Below are 14358 nucleotides of genomic sequence, written 5' to 3'. Positions count from 1 at the left end.
GGGGCGCGCTGACGGTGGATGTTCGTCGCAGGTGGTGGCACGTCAGGAATGGGGGGACGAAGATGGGGGGCTGTGCAGGAACTGGGCTGGGCCCTCTCCTACTTGGGCTGGATGTGGGGTTTGGGCTCAATTTTGGGCCCTGCCCTGGTTATCTTTTTATTTAATGTTGTTTTTTAAGTTGTTTTGTTGGCAATAAGATCGGGTTTGCCATGGTGGCGGGATTGGCTGTCACTAGTGTTTTAGGGTTTGATTTTTTGGTAATAAGACACTACTAAAGGTGTGGCAGAGACAATCTTCTATTTCGCAGTCTTGGGAGTCGTTCCTGTTCTGGAGTTGGGTCAGCAGCGGTGGCGAAAAAGTCTGGCATAGACAATCATCCTTGGCCTTCTAGTGGGTCCTTCCTGTCTGGGATCGGGTCGGAGGCGATGGCGTTTTGGAGCAGTGGTGGATGGATGGTGTTGACAATAGGGAGGTGATGGTGTTGGCTTTTTTAGTCCCAGGTCTGAATGTCCGGTAATCCATTTGATTGAGTTTAGGTCACAACGAGTGTTGACTTGGTCAATCAAATGCTGGTCAGGAGGACTCTGGTTGGTGAGTTTAATGTCGACACAAGTGAGTTGTCTAGTCTTAGAGTTATTACTGGCTGGACAAGAGGTGAGATGTTAAGGGGTCACTGCTCCTGCGCGTTTGTCTTTGTCATACAGTTGTAGTGCAAGTTTAGAGTCAGTCATTATAGAGTTCCAGTGTGAAGTCTAGAGGTCATTTCTGGGTTAGAGATGTCGCCTATAACTCGTTGTAAGCAGTTCATTATTAATGAAGTTCTTATTTGATCAAAAAAAAAAAAAGATATGTAAGTGATATCTACAAAACGAGAGATCATATTAGTCGAATCCATTTATTATTTTATTTATGATAGAAATAACAAATATTATCAACTGCACCATGTATGATTCCATCACATTAGATGAGCAAGATTGCCCAAAAAAACAAAAAAAGATGAGCAAGATTATTAATAATTTAGAGTTATATGTAAGAGCTAGGTACTCATGATCCTCTCATTATTCATAGCCTAATAGAGCAGGTTCAGCTGCTCTGTAATTTAAGCCCTCTCAAAGACAACAGGAAGCACAGAACCATCCAAGGCCAACAACCTCTTGTCATTCTCAACCAAAGCACCCACATCTGAGCAGATGAACTTACAAATCGGGCACACTTCAGTAGGGCACCATTCGAAATTGTAAATGCCATCAAGATCTGCCTGTTTGTTAATCTTGAAGTAGTTTCCGGTAGGACGGCTTTCGTTTTCATCAATTCCGGTGACAATCAATCTCCTTTGGGTCTCAGACTGAGTCTCACCCACCTTCCATGCAGTCGATTGCACACAGATTGTGGATGCAGAGAATGTGATCTTCTGATCCCTACCCACTCTTACCACCGTCTCACCCTCTGCGAAAGGCGCAAAGGTCACCGGGTAGCCCTTGGGGCCTGAGGTGTTTTCTTGACCAACATACAAAGGACAGGAGTCGGTTCGGTTGATCAAAGTGAAACGGCCGCCGTTGTCGGTGATGGCAGGTTTGATGTAGTAGTCTACACCGGATTGAAGAGCCTGCCCAGAGGTGTCGAGCACCGGAGCGCTATCTTGGGCTACGGTTGCCATGGCCATTACTAGCCATATGCTTCCGATCAACTTCATGGACATCATTTCAAGAAAGAATTGAATAGCTGTTGGGATTTTGCAAATGAATATATGGTACGTGTTTGTGTTTTTCTATGTCTTGCAACGCAAGGTATTTATAGGGATATGTGGTGAGGACACGTTAGAGAGATCGAAGAACGGAAAATAAAAGTCAATCTTTCTCATCCAAGAGGGCATCCTATTTTCTCTTTTATTACTTGTACAAGAAGGTGTTCCCGTTGAACTACTGAACCCAGAAAGAAATGTCTACGGGTTTGAACCAGCATGTTGGCGATAGGCCGGCCATTTTCTTTGAATCGATCGAGCTTGATCCTCAAAAGTACTCCAGAAATCATTACACATGTACATAAATAGTCATCTAGGGTTGTAATTCAAACGTTCCCTCTAATATATAATATAGCTTAGCAGAGAAATATCAGAGCTGTACACGTTAAACCAATTATGTAGAACAAACAAGTCATTAATTATAATAATCATCATTGAATTTCATTTGTTCAAAGCTCTGGTAAATTAGGATAGATGAGAGTTTCAACTTACTTCTTGTAATTTTACCAGTAATCAATGACTAAAATATTTAGGACATGGAAATATTGAGGATATGAATGTACGGATAAATTGTAGATATACTTGAAATTTTGAAGATATTATTGACAAATTAATTAGTCGTATTTGTTTGCTTGAAAAAGGATCAGACAGTATGAATAGATTCTACTGTCTACCAGACAGATTACAATTTTCTAAGAGCCCCCGTGACCAAATTGAAGTGCAGCTATACGTACCTACCACGGCTAGCCACCATCTTCATAAAGTCATTTTAGGTTTTGCTTTGACATTTCTGTCCCGTATATGTGATAGAAAGTAGCTATGTAGAAAAAAGGCAGTGAGATCTATATGCAAGAGAAATTTCCAGCTCTTAATATGTTTGAAATGCTTCAAGTTAAAAAGAAAGATGGTTAGGCCAATCTCTATAAACAGTTCCACTAGATCGAATTATAACTCTGATGATGAAGATCAATGCTTCAATCATATTCCGAAATTAATCAAAACTAAATATATCGATTTTTTGGAGTTTGGACTAATAATATAGCATCAATATGAGGCATAAAGGTCCAATATTTTCACTAATTGTAGGATGATTAATTTTCATCAACAATAACAATATAATGCAAGAACGGTATCAATGCCAACTAAATTCAAAACGTGTCAAAGAGGAAAGGTCTATATGATAGCTTTGTAAAAATAGAGAGAAATTATCATCAATAAAATAAAGAGAATTTGAGAGAGAAATATCAAATAAAATTGATCGAAGCAACCTCCGCAGAACAGCTAACTTTGAGGTACTAATCCAGAGAAAACCAGAAAACGAGCTTGCACGGAAAGTGACAGGACCCGAACAAAAAGTCAACTTTTAGGGCCACTAAAAGTATCGAAACAAAGTAAAAAGTGAAAATAGTTGTCGTTTACCGTCCAGATGACTAGTAAACAGGTAAATTAAGATACGGAACGTTACATTCTCCCCTCCTTATAAAAATTTCGCCCTCCAAATTTCATGTCGGTTAGAAAAGAAAAGGCACACCAATTGATTCAAAATACCACAATCTCAAAACTTATCAACTCTTCCTTAGATTAAGCTTTCCTTTTCGCAACTTCAAATCAACAACCAACAGAAACTCTTATGATCCCTACTACAAAAGCAATGAAAACATGCTTATAATCCAAAATTATCAACGTCCAAAGTCGAATCACTTGTCTTGTTGAACCATGTAGCACCATAAACTCGCAACTACATGAATTCCGGTGTAAAAGAAAATTCATTTAAATGGTTAGCTCAGATAACACATGGTATTGACGTCACAAACTACCCTGTTAAAATTATAGTATTCATAACTTTATCATAAAAGTCGCTTAGTGAAGATCCAACCCATTCACCATCAATATTGTGATAACCACAAGATGTTCATTGCTAATCAACAATTCCAAAACAAATAACTTCCTTAGCTACCACAAGACAGCACTTCCTTCCTTGTTTGTTTGTGCTTAAATTCTTGATCGAAGGTCGTTCACGTAAAGGTCCCATAGTTGTCAAACATACAAAGGTTAACCTCGAACGAACCTATAAGTTCTTAATCGAGTAGGTTATGGGGCCACTACACTTCCGTTGCGCTACTCTGATACCTGACTAAAATCATTTGTCCAGCCTTGAAATGACGTTCCGAGTCGACTAGGAAAACTCATTTGATAGCTACCTTGCTAGCCACACATATAACACCTCCCTCAAAAACTTTTATAAGTACGATAATGTGGAAAACTTTTCTAAATCAAATATGTCTCAAGAGATCTACTGATTACCAATGCCTCCAATCAAAACTGTTAATATTTCTCACAAGTTAGTACTCACTTAACTGCCCTGTCATGTACCACGTCTTCAGAAATCTGGTGCAAGCCAGAATTATAACTACTAGCTCTACTCCAGCTCCAAGTAGAACATCTCCAACCAACTGTCTGACAAAACCTCATGACAATTTTATTACAGATGCGACATTGTGGAATTTTTCCAAACTCTGTATTTACCAACTCCTTTACTGGACTACAATGTATCCAACAACACTTATAAATGCTCCAAATCTGATCCAAGAGTTGACCAACTATAAAAGAAATTCAATACTTGAAATGAACGATTCTCAAACTGAAACCTTGCCAGACATTATAATTTGATCGATTCCATAGCAACCCCACCGAACTCAAACATTCCAAAAGAAAGGTTTACCTCCGTTCGTGACTGAAAAACCCTATGTTCAAAGCAACATGTAAATGGTTCGATAAGTAAGCAAAAGCGCATCGTGTTACGTGAGCGTAAAGCACCCCAAATACTGCAGAGAAGAAAATCGACTCGCGAATTAAGGAAAAAGAGGTATTGAAACAACAACATAATCCACAAGTAGGAAATAAATTGTTTCATAGTCCCCAAAAGACTAATCGAGAAATCCGTCATAGAATAGTCCCCAGAAGACTAATCGAAACTTGTTGACTAACGTCGCCCCGCAAGGAAAACTGCTACCAAACCTTCGCCATAACTCAAAAATTTTAAATTAAGATCATAACCACATCACCTAGCACTTCCACTTAAATTACTATGGACACCCCATGGGGTCACTACGACTATTTCTTGATCCCAAGTTCAACAATTTCACCCAAATGGATATCCAATGACACTTAATAATACCTTCATGCGCGATAAAAGTGATCGCAACCGTCGTAAGACGATCCGAATGTCCTTGATTTCTGAAACCTTCCAAAACCTCAATACTCCCTTTTGTGCTTTTAATCGGTTCCAACTTCCAAATTTCGCTACACGCTTCATCCTCCCCTGACAACAACACCTGTTTTTAGATGAAGGACACCCGTCCAACATCATGTATCACTCCCAGCGATACCAGGATCCAACAGTGGTCCCACCACACTTCCAATCAAATTCCAAGTTCAACCCATAAGGGGTTTGACTCAAAATATAACTTAGAACTCTGATCAAACTATGACCTGAAATACTTCCTGAGTCAACTAGGAAAACCCATGTCCGTAGAGTTACTCTACTTACTACTCTTATAAAATCTCAACCATTCAATCTACCAATTTATCCTTCAAGAACTTACTACATTTCAATTCCTATGACTTCACGATTCATAAATTGAATCAAACTCCGTATCACATAGTAATTTGCTTGAACCACTATGGATACCCAACAATGTCACTACCGTCAATCCCCGAAATTGAGTTAAACCATTTCACCTAAAATCAATAACCAAAGACACACACTCGATCACGTACAATATCATTTACAAAGAGTTGGTTCTAATCCTCTCCATTATTTACCGACCAAGATCAAACTCCATTGCAAAACTTTAAGCATCCCGCCTACTTAAACTTAAAACACAAAATGACTTCAAAAACTCACTTCTGTACATCTCCATACTCACTACGATCCAAAACTTAAGAAAACCAATTCATAACACAAAGAGCCACAAAAATCAATTTCCTTCACTTGAACAAAATTATGTCCACAAGTCATGGTCAGGTCAACAGCCCATGGTGTCCAAATGGAGGAATTTCCAATCCGGTTTCCTTTGTGAATTGCATGGTATCGTTCCAAAATGATGCTCACAACACCAACCACGTCTACGTGACACATCCCCTGAAACTCGATTCAAAGTCAGAACCACTATTACTATTAGTCCCACTTCAAATAACCATTATGATTCTAGGTATTCGGAGACGACCCAAAGCTATAGTCGCTCGTCTCGTTCACTTAAGCACGGAATCGAACTCCGTTCTCGCATCTTAAACCCTACCCAACAAACTTACTAGCACCGAGAAAGAAATAACCACAACATTTCCTCGAATCATACTTCGTAGCACAACTCAAAATTGTAGAGTAGTCTTACTCTACCATCAGTAGGGAAATGTGCAAAACATGCGAACAATCCACTACGCAACGAAAACCCTAGGAGGTCGGCGTACAAGAGGCACAACACCTAAAGGAACATCATCTAGACATGTACCTTACACACTTAATGAATACATCAGCACCGAAGAGTAAACAATGGGGAACCGCTGCAGTCGGGCCATCACTCGGGAGGTATTGTGTAACATCAAGCATATAAGATCACAAGATAGAAAATGGTCTACTGAATCAGACAACCTAAAGCTCTGATACCAACTGACAGGACTCGTCCCAGATTTCACCCTGAAATCCGAACTGGCCCTGCGGGGCCCACCTTAGAAGAAATTCTTCCAAAAATTTTGGCAGAATTTCCTCTAAAATGGACTACCCAAAACCTGTAGAAAGGAAATTTACACTTCTAAATCACCCATCCTTATTCTCCTGGAGCCACCCTGCTCCCCAAATCACAACATCGTCCAATTCACATAACACAAAACGCAACTTGAATAACATTAATCCCACGGGTAATCAGAGCAATTCTAATAAAAAGGGTAAACAAGGAAAACCTAATTCAAAGGGAAACGCGGAAGCCATGCTGTTGACTATGCCTCAATTCCATGTACGCCCGACCTCAACTAATTTCGCCTGCACACTGGGCATGGGAAACCGAAGGGCCCAGGGGAAAGTACATAAAAACGTTAGCGTGAGTGGACAAGAATAAATAATTATAAATAAACGGGATTTTATACTTTCCCACATTTATTCCTTTAAAAACTCGATGCATGCACAAATGGTAAAACATTTATCTTTGAAAAACGAGAACTTCGTAAAGACAAGCCAGCTCCGCTGGTTAAAGGAAATCGGACTAGCCCCGCTAGTCAAAAATAATATAATTAATAGGGGAAGATGATAGCCATACGAATGAGCCTCCCAGGCTCGGGTGATAGCCTCCCAGGCTAAAATACTCCCATATACTCCCGTTATATACCCACACGCCACTAAGTGTAGCGATTAGGATACTGGGCTTCAGCATTACTGTCACAAAGACAGTAACCAGCGCCACAAAGGCGGACGGGCTTCGGTGATCCCATCACCTCGCCACAAAGGCGGACATCAATGCTAGCATGATAAAATCACCCCAAAGTATGGCCGGCACAAGAAAACACATTCAAAAATCCAGTAAATCCATAAATACATAAGGCTTCCCCATCTCTCGCAAATGAATTTCTAACGACGTGTCCCACATGCCAAGATAATCTCAAGTTCAAAATAAATAAGCGAGAAATAATAATAAAACATAGTCTCCATAGATCGAAACAAAACCAATTCCAAAATCATCATTAAGGCATTCCCAAGGCCAAAACCGAAGTCGATAAATAAATAAGAAATATAACTCCATCGAAATCCCATTTCAAAAATCCTTTTAAAAAAAAACCTCAAATCGATGAATAATATTCCGAAAACCACCTCGGAAAATGATTCGTTGAATATCAATATAAATCATAAGATCAAATCCAAGCATAGGAAACTCATGTTCAACAATCATGATGGAAAATCCAATCAAAATTCCAATAAATATTCAAAACCAAAATAATATCCGAAACTAATTAATATGCTCAATGAATAATATGATAAATAAGTGAAGCGTTAATTCGAAAATTAGATGCATGCATCATTTCTTAAAACAAAAGTCCACTCACAGTACTATTCCGACAATCACGCATACGAGTTCCTTCATCGAGCAAGAGCTCGGTACGTCGCCCTGTACACAATTATATTCCGTAAGCGACAATTCGACAATTTAACACAAATCTAAAACGAATCCTGAAAACCCCTCGTAAATCAATATCTCCATTTCTTTTCGGATTCAACTCAAATTTCACCACTAATATCAATCCATCGATTAAAGTATTCCATAGCGGAAACAAGGGAAATCCGAAGGTCGGATTCCCATAAATCGACCTCCGAAACCCCAAACTTCGAAAATTCACAATTGATATCAAACTCCTCCAAAATTCACCAAAATCACATATTCAACCTCTACAACAATTATAGGATTTAATAGGCTAAAAATTGAAATTAGAAAGCTGCCTTACGCGCCTCCACGCACGACCTACAGTGGCGGCGCGTGGGGCCCATGCGCCGGCGGCCACCACCTCCGATGGCCACCAAATTTTGGCAGCAGCAACATCACAACAGACCCAACAATTTTCTCAACTACAACACATTCCAATTTTACCTTAAAGCACTCGAAATTGGCCGGTGAAGAAAACCCAGAAAAACCTCCGAACCCTAGAATTTGAAATCGTCAATTCGACCTCCACACTGCAAATTGAAGTGAATGGACTTAGGGGAAATGATCACCGGCTTGAGGCGCCCCTACTGTCCCAATTTGGTGGTCGAAAACGGCCGAAAATGGCTGAATCGCTGGAAAAGCTCAAACTGCCCCCGTGGGGTTCCTTGCTTCGATTCGGGGTTTTCCGGCCAAATCGCCGAAACCCAAGGGCACTAGCGTCGAGAGGAGGAAGAGGCGATCACGTGGTGGCCGGTTGCCCATCGGTTGATGGCCGGACGGCAGTGAATCGAGGGGAAGAAGGAGAGAGTCCGACGCGGGGGAAAGAGGGAGATGATGAGAGAGAAAGTTACTGTGGTAGGTTTCCACAAAGATCTATAGTTATGTGAATTGGACGATGTTGTGATTTGGGGAGCAGGGTGGCTCCAGGATAATAAGGATGGGTGATTTAGAAGTGTAAATTTCCTTTCTACAGGTTTTGGGTAGTCCATTTTAGGGGAAATTCTGCCAAATTTACTGGAAGAATTTCTTCTAAGGTGGGCCCCGCAGAACCAGTTCGGATTTCAGGGTGAAATCTGGGACGAGTCTTGTCAGAAAGCCCCGAATGTCTAGTTTCTGGAGAATTTTAAGATTCGTGATTTTAATATGTCTAGAGGGAGATATGACAGTTTAAGTACAGGCAGTTCAGTCAATGCGCGAATCTGCGACGTGTTTCCAAGAGCTCGAGTTTTCAAGGCCTGAATGACTTAGCAAAATTTTGGGAAGATTGATATATCACTATGGACCGTCTGAGAACCCAAAATATGTTTCCTTGGAATTTTAGAAGTGCCACATCACATTTCTTTTGTGTAAAGTGATTAAGGAGTTCCATAGGCCTAAAGCAAGAAGGAAAAGTTGCATCTTATAAAAAGGAGAAAGTGTCAAGATGGAGAAGGACCATTCTATATCAGAATTTCATCAAAGAAAGATGCTGCCATCACTGTGTTCACCCTCCATCTCCATTTAATAAGTTCTTTTATGTTTTTAAGATTTTCTATTATGTTTTCTTTGAACATGAATAGCTAAACCTCTTTTCTAGGGCTAGGATGAGGCCCTAGCATGATTGTTTACATGTTTTGATATTCAATTGATGGATTATTAGTTTCTTTTCAGATAAATTCTTAATCTCTGCTTGAATTGTTGCTCATGTTAAAGTTCTATTGATTCACGATCTTTAGGGCTTTGCATCTAGTTATCAGAAGATGAATTTGAGGCATAGCTGCAATATAATTCAAATTAGCTTCATGTGATTAAGAATTGTAAATTACATTATTACTTGTGAAACAATAATGATTTGCTTGATTCCCTTGTTTTCTAAAACATAATGAGTCCTACATGTTAAATTTATACCAGAGAAGGATAAACTGCATAGTTAGGATATACGACCTTTACCCGAGAGGAAGAGAATCATGCACTTAAGGAAAACTATGGTCTAGAGTACCTGACAAGGACTTAGATGCGGGAATTATCATCTGGAGAAACGAAAGAATCCATGAATTGGTTGGTTCAAAACGTAGATAAGATTGCTTGTGGTTGATTCCGACACCCTAGGCTCATCATCATCACATTCTTACTTTCAATCATTATAGACTCTTTTCAATTTCAATTTATTTAGATTCACTTTTCAAGTTTCTGTTTTCAAGTTATTTTCCCATTATCATAAACTCTTTCAAAACTGTGAAAATCATAAGTGTGTTCGTCTTAGTCGATTTGTGTTTCTTGTTTTGTGTGTTCTTTTAGTTTAGTTAACTTAGGTTTTCATATTGTGAATTGAACTAATATCCTTGTGGGAATGACAACCCCTTTTTCTTTCATTGCTATACTACATCCACCCTGTATACTTGCAGGAATACCATCAGTAGCCCTGCGCCAACGCAACGTCATTGGACTGGTGTAAAGACAATCTTTTGATACTTAAAAGGTATGATAGATATGATCTTATGCTATCCCTATAGAGAGAAAACAAAGGACGAAAGAATGGAATTAGACTCTATTGGCCCGAAGGCCGTCGTCAACACCAAGGCCGCCGGCCGAAGACCGGGGAGCACGGCGCCACCGTAGCCGTCGTTGTAGGTGGCTGGTGTCCTCCCTCCCTCCGTCACAATGATGGTGACGCTTTGATGGTTTTTGCTGATGCATAGTACCTCTCTGACCCTCACAAATGTCAAATTTTCAAACTGGTTATGTCTTTACCATGGGAAGCACCGCGATATCTTGGAGGTGTACAAAACAGACCATTATCGCTACTTCTTCGAATCATGCAGATATTATTGCTCTACATGAAGCAGTGTATGAGTGCATACGGCTAAGGTCCATAGTTGGACACATTCGAATAACATGTGGTTTGAAGTCTACCACAGATGAACCTACGTGCATTTATGAGGATATTGTAGCTTCCATTGAACAAATGAAGAAATGTTTCATCAAGGGCTACAACACCAAGCATATATTGCCTAAGTTCTTTTATAATCAGCAACAACAAAGACTTCTAAAGATTGAAGTGAATCAAATCGATAAGAGGATAATGTAGCGAACTTATTTACTAAATTATTACCTAAACCCATGCACTTTCGAGAAACATGTGAAGAGTATCGGAACGAGGAAATTATCCAAACTCCCATGATTGTCGCAACCAGGGGGAGATCTCGACATCAGAGGAAGGCATGATGTCTACATGTTTGATCTCGAAGAGTGAAGGGCGTGACGTACTCTTTTTCTCCTCCTCAAGGTTGTTTTTGTCCCACATGGTTTTTATTACTCAAGCAAGGTTTTTAACGAGGCAACGTTTGAAGCGCCATAGTGTCATGATGACATCATGTTTGGACGGCACAAGGGGGAGTATTGAAGGATATCAGGATTATGTGTGTCTTACCAAACTAAGATTATTTTCTATAGTTGTAATAGGAGATAATGTTTTAGATTCTAGTTCTAATTAAAATAGTCAAAGATTATGTACTTATACTCCCTATATATAGGGGCTCCTATTATCAATGAAAGACACAACTATTCTCCCAATTCTCTCTTTTAATTTTGTTTTCCTTACACAAAAATAAAATAAAAAAATATCACATACCAATGCAGAAAAGACAAAGCCAACTACCAGTATTGCTATCATACATTACAAACGGCCAAATGCAAATTAAAGGTGTTATATAACTTACACATATTACTGCAAAACTTTGAACTGCATGCTGATTTGGAGCGTTCAATGGCTGCACTTTCAAGTTTTACAATTGATTCATCATCGTGATGTGTCAACTCAGTTGCACGGCTTGCACGTCTTCTCTCTCTTAATTGCTGCAGAATTGCTTACAATGCAAAATTAGAATTTAACCAATACTGCAGTAATACAAAACTAGAGACCCTAAATAGACATAATACAGAACATGGAGCATAGGTAAGTATGACAATTACCCTTTGGGCTAGTTTTGCAAGATCAAGAGGTTGAGCATGATTATCTGTAAAGGACAATAAAATTATCTGTAAAGGACAATAAAATAAAAAATAATGTAGAAGTGTTTCACAGCCATAAGCAAATGCTATCAGAACATATTACCACCTGAAGCATCATCCACTTTAGCCCTAGATGGCTTGTTTTGCATCTACGGCTGTCAAATTTATCTTTGCACATACAAGACAAAAAAGAAGCAATCAGCAGCTACAAATGGATGATATCTTTCCCGCATAAGGAATAGTCAAAATTCCGAGGAGAAAGCATAATAGAAATACTAAGAATTAAATACTGTTTACTCCCTATACTTATAGGGTTTCATCGTTTCAGTCTCTGACCTTCGAATTTCACCTAAGAAGTCCTTGAACTCTCAATTTCCTCCCAATTGGTCTCTGCCGTCAAAATTTTCTGTTAAAGTTGCTGAAATGTCTATTATGCCCTCACTTATTATTTTTTTTTAATTTATTTTTTCTCTCTCTTTTATTTCTTTTTTTCATTTCACCTCTTGAAGGTCAGTGGATTGGAACCATCTTGATGAGGAGATGAACAGAAGGAGGCGAGAGAGCCGGAAGAAGAAGAGGTAAAAAGAAAAAAAAAATTAAAAAAGAGAGGAAGAGATTTTTTTTGTTTTTAAGTAATTGAGGGTATAATAGACTTTTTAGGGGAAGATAACGAAGTTTTTGACAGATACTTGACGGCAAGGACCAATTGGGAGGAAATTGGGAGTTCAGGAATTTTTTAGGTGAAATTCGAAGGTCAGGGACTGAAACGATGAAACCCTATAAGTATAGGGAGTAAACCCAAATACTAACCTCCGGATCTGTTACAACTGATGTCTTTTCCCCAATGACTTTCCACGAAGCTGACAAAATGTTTTCTTCTGAAGAAATCAGGACTCAAAAGCCCCATGTCATTTGTGCTGGCTGCAATCACATCAATGACCTAATATGTTGATCCAATCAGAATGCTGTTAGGGAGAAGACTCAACAAAATAGGAAAACTACCACCATTCCTATGAACTCAGAAATGAGTATAACATATAAATTTAGTAGAGTTGCACTTGCCTCTTTTGAGAAAAGAGATTTGGCATGTTGCAGCGCCACTCGTTCCCTCCTATCCAAATTCTGCACCAAGAATATGGTTCTCAAAACGGTTAATTTTATTTTTACTTTATTGTAGAAACCAGTATGCATACAAGATTTGAGGCAGAAATCAATGCAAGCATGAAGCCATACCTTTTCACCAGGACCAGATAATATATCATTTTGATCTGCACAAATAGCAATAATCAGTTATAGTCAAGACCGGAGAGTCTTGCATAAACATGTGACTTTCACAGAAAACAAACTACACATAACTACTATCGATCAATTAGTATTAAAAGGAAACAAATGAATATGCCATTGGATTGACATTTAGGAAACTTTTCATAATTCTAACTAGAGCTAACCCAACTATACAATAAAGTACACAAGATATAAACCAACATCTCTTCAAAAAGACTTTCACACGATTACCAACCCCGTCAATCATGAATTTTAAGCTCAAATACAGGCCACCTATAATTAAGCTGCAAATGGGCAACTTATACAACTAAACTCTTGCGTAAGCTTCTGAGGAAACTTAAAATCATGATACATAAGAGCCATCTATAAACTCGTTGTATCATTTTCAATTGCATTGAGGTTTGTAGTTGGCTCAACAATCCACTACCTCCACTCTCTCAGCTACTATAAAGTGGTATATATAGTGGATTACGACTAAACTGTAATTAAACAATGTCACGTTATTATAGTAACAGTGATAGCACATGCAACATTAACAATCAAAATCGTTCTCGACCACAACTCTATCAAAACACCATCCTAGCATATTGATTTCAATAAAGACCACTTAACTTGTTTGATGGGAGACTTCAAGTTTCTCCAACAACAGAAAATTAACAGACCGTTGTATGAGTGTATGATGACATAGCAGGCTCGGAGAGAAAATTTGCCGCCCATGCTTACATAGGTTTCATTTGATTGAAATTTTGCCGCGCTCTACAACTTTGTTTCATGCTCAGACAACAAAACTACCAATCAGTTGTACAAACTTGTGCATCTTGCACTAGGTACACCTAGTAGGATTTGTCAAATTTCATACAATATTTGTTCATACAACAGAGAAAAAAGGATTGTTGTGTAGCTAGTTCAAATTCCATTTTGGTGAACTTGTTCTAGGAGGGAATTATGAGCTCGGAATGGAGGGAAATCAGCCTCCCATTTACACCACAGAAAATGCTTAATTTTGTTGTGCAATATTTTTCTAAAAAGAAAGTTTTCAATTTGCTCTCTCTCTCTCTCATTTACCATTCAAACTTAATGAGAATTTCAATTTCATCATCTTGACTGATCTTGATTAGACATGTCTTTGTACAATAAAACAAATTTGCTACGTAT

At 38.8% G+C, this 14358-nt stretch overlaps 1 protein-coding gene across 1 annotated transcript; it reads right to left on the bottom strand.

The window, feature by feature from the left end:
• Window positions 1–858: 858 nt before the first annotated feature.
• LOC133732948 (kunitz type trypsin inhibitor 104-like) lies at window positions 859–1762 on the bottom strand. The gene has a single exon (XM_062160557.1). It carries the CDS (start codon window positions 1700–1702, stop codon window positions 1100–1102), a length of 603 nt encoding a protein of 200 aa, XP_062016541.1. The 5' UTR covers window positions 1703–1762; the 3' UTR covers window positions 859–1099.
• Window positions 1763–14358: the final 12596 nt, after the last annotated feature.

Source organism: Rosa rugosa, chromosome 2 (assembly GCF_958449725.1).
Source record: "Rosa rugosa chromosome 2, drRosRugo1.1, whole genome shotgun sequence".
NCBI classification, from domain to species: Eukaryota; Viridiplantae; Streptophyta; class Magnoliopsida; order Rosales; family Rosaceae; genus Rosa; species Rosa rugosa.
This window is presented reverse-complemented; position numbering and strand designations above follow the sequence as displayed.